The 6353-nt window shown below is 46.3% G+C and overlaps 1 protein-coding gene across 1 annotated transcript; it reads left to right on the top strand.

The window, feature by feature from the left end:
* The first annotated feature begins 4249 nt into the window (after positions 1–4249).
* Positions 4250–5188, top strand: LOC132822636 (beta-1,3-galactosyltransferase 5-like). Its single transcript, XM_060835883.1, has one exon. The coding sequence runs from the start codon at positions 4250–4252 to the stop codon at positions 5186–5188; it is 939 nt and encodes a 312-aa protein (XP_060691866.1).
* The last annotated feature ends 1165 nt before the right edge of the window (positions 5189–6353 follow it).

The following is a 6353-nucleotide window of genomic DNA, read 5'->3' on the forward strand; positions in this document are numbered from 1 at the left end:
TCCTTGCCAGCTATCTCTCTCTCTCCTTCCCCCCCACTCTCTCTCTCCTTCCCCCCCTCTCCTCCCTCCCCCCTTCTCTCTCTCTCAAAGGTACAGTATACACCTACACCTTCATAATAATAGGAACTGAAATTGTGTTTTGAATTTTCACTCTTTACTGAGAGTGATGATATTTGTAAACTTCTTTTGTAGGGGATTTAACAGAGAAGAATTCCAGAGGAGAATCTCAAATCAATTATCATTAAGATCTGACAGATTCGTCATGAACTGAATATGATGAATGTTTTGAGATGAAAGGAGATCTGTTAACCAGTTACATGGACCCTGAAGAAAACATGGACATGTGGCAACTGCACAAGATAATTCTATTCCGCATTCCAGCTGGAAATACAGCAGCATAGACACATCATGGAAAGGTCATTCCTTTACTCCACGTGTGGGAAAGGATCGATTAATCCTCATTTTTCAGATAATAGCAAGTTCACAATATGGAAAACTATTCCCCTGCACTGTGTGTGGGAAGGAATTTAGTTAATCATCCAAACTTCTCATGCATCTGTGTATTCACACAAGGGATTGGCTGTTTCACCTGTTACACGTGTGGAAAGGGATTCATAGCTTCACTCCACCTTCTGAAAGACCAGCATGTTCACACCACATCTTCACAGGAGGAAGCCATTCACCTGCTGTTGGTTTGGGAAGGAATTTGCCAGCGCGGTAAAGAAAGAAGAAATGATGTGATGGATGAGTGGAACTTACAGACAGTTGGGGGAAAGGACAGCAGTGTTTGGATGAGCTGAAAATTCAGCAGGCAGACCAGACAAACAGAATCATTTATCCAATTCCATAGAATCCATAGAGTGTGGAAGCAGGTCATTTAGCCCAACAAGTCCACACCAACCATCTGAAGAGCATACCACCCAGACCCATCCCCCTGACCTTCCTCTGTAACCTCACATTTCCTATAGTGTATGCACCTAGCCTACACACTGAAAAATTTAACATGGTCAATCCATCTAACTTGCACAACATTAGACTGTGGGTGGAAACCAGAGCACCCAGTGGAAAACCATATAGTATTGAGGAGAGTGCACAAACTCCACGGGGACACTGTCTGACAGTGGAATTGAACCCAGGTCACAGGTGCTATGATATAGCAGTGCTAACCACTGAGCCACCAGGCCACCTCAGAGGCCAGTACACAACATTGAGAGACTCTATAGAGATAATGCCAAAGACGAGGTGGTAATTAGCAACATCAGAGAAAATGCTGGAAAATCTCAGCAGGTCTGACAGCATCTGTAAGGAGAGAAAAGAGCTGACATTTCGAGTCTAACTGACCCTTTCTCTCCTTACAGATGCTGCCAGACCTGCTGAGATTTTCCAGCATTTTCTCTGTTGGTTTCAGATTCCAGCATCCGCAGTAATTTGCTTTTATCAACATCACCTGTCTTTGATTCTCCAAATGCCTGACTGTTTCTCTCTGCTTCTCTCTCTGTAATGTGGAGATGCCGGTGTTGGACTGGGGAGGACAAAGTTAAAAATCGCATAACACCAGGTTATAGTCCAACAGGTTTATTTGGAAGCACTAGCTTTTGGAGCGCTGCTCCTTCATCAGGTGGTTGTGGAGCAAGATCATAAGACACAGAATTTATAGCAAAATATCTGAGTGTCATGCAACTGACTCGATATTTTGAACAAAGCTAGATTGCTGTTCAGTTTTTCATCTTCTAGAATGGGTTGCAGGTTTCGGTTCAGTAATATGTAAATCCCAGAACTTCTCTCAAATCACATTCTCGAGATAACATTAGGTTTTATATAAAAAAAGTGACATCTCAGCTGAGGCAATGCATTAAAGGTGTGAGGTTAGAGTCTGTCTGTATCCCAATCTTGAGTCAGACTGGTTCTATTTCCAAAGTAGGAGTTTATAAAATGTTACATGGATTGACTGGCTGCAGATTGTGTGTTTTTTTGAGAAAAATAGAATGTATCTGCAAATACAAATTTACCCCATAGACTTGTATGTGTGTGTGAATGTATGTGGGGGGGAGAGACAGACAGACAGACAGAGAGAGGGAGAGAGAGTCTGTATGTGTGTGTGTGTCTGAGAGAGAGTGTGTGTATGGGAGAGGGTCTGTGTGAGTGTGTAAGAGAGTGTGTGTGTGAGAGTGTATAGTGCAGAGGGGTCACCTGCAGTATGACATGAACCCAAGATCCTGGTTGAGGCTATCTTCATTGGTTCTGAACTTGACTATTGGCCTCTGCTCGACCACCCTGCATTGTTGTGGTGAGAATTTGCATTTGCAGAATTATACTTGCAGATACATTCTATTTTGTTCAAAAAGCACACAATCTGTAGGCAATCAATCCATGTAACATGTTACAAATCCCTACTTTGGAAACTGACCCAGCCTGATTCAAGATTAGGAAACAGCCAGATTCTAACCGTACACCTTTAATGCATTATCTGAGCTGTGATGTCACCTTTTCTTATAAAACGTTAAGTTATTTCTAGAATGTGATTTGAGAGAAGTTCTAGGAATTATATAGTACTGAACTGAAACCTGCAACCTATTCTAAAAGATGAAAAATTTAACAGCAATCTAGGGTTTGTTCAAAATATTGTATCAGTTGCATGCACAACACTGATCTTTTGTTCTAAGCCTGTATATTATGGTCCTGCTCCACAACTACCTGATGAAGGAGCAGCGCTCTGAAAGCTAGTGCTTCTAAATAAACCTGTTGGACTATAACCTGGTGTTGTGTGACTTTTAACTCTCTCTCTCTCTGCATACATCTTTCCATCTCTGTCTCTCTCTCTGTGTTTCTCTCATTCTCTGTCTCTCCTCTCCATCCTTCCCGCTGCCTGTTGCTCACTTTGTCTGTCAGTCTCTGTCTCTTTCTTTCCTGTTATCTCCTTTTTTCTGTCTGTATCTGCCTCTTTCTGTCTCTCCTTGTCTGTCTGTCCATCTTTTTGGCTTTCCCTCAGTCTGTTTCCAGCCATCCATCACCTCACGAAATGGAACAAGTTGTCACCACCAAGAGCAACACAGCAGAGCCATCAGTTACACCGCAGTGATCACAGGATTGCCAGGGCATTGTTCCTGCTGCCCAGCTCTCTCTCTCTCTCTGTGTCTCTCTGACTTTGCTCTCCCTGACATATGGAGGAGGAGTCTGACCTGATCGATGATCCGTCAGTGTGAAAAGGAGAGAGAAGCAGGATATCCTGGTGCTGGGAATGTTCCCAGAGATTGCAGAGGCCACAGGGATTGTGATCTCTCGCAGTCCTGTGAAAGACTGAAAGCAGAATTTCAAACATTCTGTACTGCTGATGACATCTGGAGGTATATTGTAATTTGGAGTGAAATGTGAGACAGGGTGTGACTTGCAGCAAGCTCCGAACTGCATCTCAGTGCATTGCCATCTCTGGACAAGGTGTATCTCCTGTGGCCTGAGATCTGCTGCAGACAAAGGTGCACTGTAACTCCAAGAGGGCTGTTCCACCGCAACCTTTCTGAGCACGCTGTCCAGGAACCAGGTCACCAGTCAAGCTCAGCGGTCTCCAATGCTCCAGGAGTTAACATTGTCATCATCAGCAGGGAAGGGACAAAGAGCCCTGAAAACTGAGGGTGAGGCCAGATTAAAGGTGGGAGGAGGGGTTGTGAGGTGGGCCAAATTTTGAGGGGACGTGTAAGGGACGCGTAAGGATTTTCAGTGTTGAGGTTTGAATCCCTGTTCGACTCCTTGATTTAACAGGGATTTGCAAAACCTACAATTTTGCAGGAATCAGAAGGTTACCATTTTTAAAATTAGATTCCCTACAGTGTGGAAACAGGCCCTTCGGCCCAACAAGTCCATGTCGACCCTCCAAGGAGTAATCCACCCAGACTCATTTCCCTCTGACTAAGGCCCCTAACACTACGGCAATTTAGCATGGCCAATTCACCTGGCCTGTATAGGTTTGGACTGTGGGAGGAAAACGGAGCACCCGGAGGAAACCCGCACAGACACGGGGAGAATGTGCAAACTCCAGACAGACAGTCGCCCGAGGCTGGAATTGAACCCGGGTCCCTGGTGCTGTGAGGCAGCAGTGCTAACCACTGAGCCACCATGCCACCCAATGTCACCATCTTTTGTGGAAGTGACGTTTCCAAAAGTCTGAGGGAGGTGTGCCCAGTGAATGTGATCCTTTATCCATTGTCCTCATAATTAATCACATCCTCTCTCCCCCCCCCCCCCCACTCCCCAGATGTTTCCCAGGAAAATCCATTTCCTGTGCTACCGCCTTGTGCTGGTTCTGAGCCTGTTCCTCCTGCTCTCCCAGTGGCTGTCCTCCCCACCGCAGCACAGTCGCAAGGAGCTGGGAGCCTCTCCGGTGCCCAGACGCGTCTTCCTGGTGAGGCCGGACTCGGAGTGTGATAGGGAGCCTCCCTTCCTCGTGCTTCTGGTGACGACCAGGCCGGAGGAGATGTTGGAGCGAGCCGCAATCCGGGAGACGTGGGGGACAGAGAGGCACCTCCAGACCGGGCGCATCAGCACATTCTTCCTGCTCGGACACGGGGGCATGTACCAGAGACAGATCCAGCAGGAGAGCCGGTCCCACCGGGATATTCTCCAGGGGGACTTCATTGACACCTATTACAATTTAACGGAGAAGGTGTTGCTGGGTTTGGAATGGGTCCATCGATTTTGTCCTTCAGCCCGTTTCGTCATGAAGACAGACTCGGACATGTTTGTCAATGTCTTCTACCTGAGCCAGCTGCTGAGCAGCAAGAACACCACGGGTTTCTTCAGCGGTCAGCTCATGAGGGACATTCGGCCCATCAGGAGCAAGGCCCACAAATGGTATGTCAGCGAGGAGGAGTTTGCCCCCGCCCTCTATCCCCGCTACTGTTCGGGAACGGGCTACGTCCTCTCCGGCGACATGGCTGGGAAGATCTGGGCCGTGTCCAGATCCATTCCTCTCCTCAAACTTGAAGATGTTTATGTGGGCCTCTGCTTGACCAGGTTGGCAGTCTCCCCTGTCCCGGTGAGCAGCCGGCGGGTCTTTTTCACCCGTCATGTGCCCTTCTCGGTTTGCCGCTATCATTCACTTGTCACCTCGCACAGGGTGAGTCCATCTCAGCTGCGTCTGTACTGGAAATCCCTGCAAGAGGCTGAGCTATCAGAGTGCCCTTTGATCCCTTAAAGAAGCTGCCTCAGGCAGGAGATGGTGGTCTAATGGGTTTGTTACTAGGTTAGCGAGCTCCGGGCTAATGACCTGGTTAACCCCGTGGGCTGGGGGTGTCATAATCAGAAAGATCTACAACATGGGAAAAAGGTCCTTTGGCTGATTACATCTATGCCTATCAAAAGTAACTGTAAATCTATTCTACTTCCATCTTCTGGCACTTTGCCTACAGCCATGTATGCCTTGGTATCACAAGCACATCTCTAAATACAATTTAAATTTGACTGTTTCTGCCTCTATCCTCCTTACAGTCTAGATTACCACCACCTTCAGGAGAAAAAGTATTTTAAAAAACATCTGTTCTAATTCCTTCGGTTTAAATCAATGCCCCTGTCACTGATACTGCATACCCCAACAAGGGGAAACGTTTCTTCCTGATTACCCTATCTATGCCCCTAATAATTTCAATCATGTCCTCTCTTAACCTTGTCTGCTCGAAGGAATCTCCCTTTATAACTGAAGCTCTCCAAATCAGGTGACGTCCTGGAAAATTTACACTCCATTCTCTCTGTTGCTATCACATCCCTCCTATAACATGGATTACTGATCTGCAAACAATAATGTTTCATTCAGATTCAGTATAACTTCCCTGCTTTTAAACTCTGTGTCTCAGCATCTGTGGAGTGCCACAAGGATTGGTGCTGAATCCTCTATTTTTTTGTCATTTACATAAATGATTTGGATGAGAGCATAAGAGGTACAGTTAATAAGTTTGCAGATGACACCAAAATAGGAGGTGTAGTGGACAGCAAAGAGGGTTACCTCAGATTACAACAGGATCTGGACCAGATGGGCCAATGGGCTGAGAAGTAGCAGGTGGAGTTTAATTTAGATAAATGTGAGGTGCTGCATTTTGGGAAAGCAAATCATAGCAGGACTTATACACTTTATGGTAAGGTCCTAGGGAGTGTTGCTGAACAAAGAGACCTTGAAGTGCAGGTTCATAGCTCCTTGAAAGTGGAGTCGCCCGTAGATAGGATAGTGAAGAAGGCGTTTGGTATGCTTTCCTTTATTGGTCAGAGTATTGAGTACAGCAGTTGGGAGGTCATGTTGCGGCTGTACAGGACATTGGTTAGGCCACTGTTGGAATATTGCGTGCAATTCTGGTTTCCTTCCTATCGGA

Source organism: Hemiscyllium ocellatum, chromosome 15 (genome assembly GCF_020745735.1).
Source record: "Hemiscyllium ocellatum isolate sHemOce1 chromosome 15, sHemOce1.pat.X.cur, whole genome shotgun sequence".
NCBI classification, from domain to species: Eukaryota; Metazoa; Chordata; class Chondrichthyes; order Orectolobiformes; family Hemiscylliidae; genus Hemiscyllium; species Hemiscyllium ocellatum.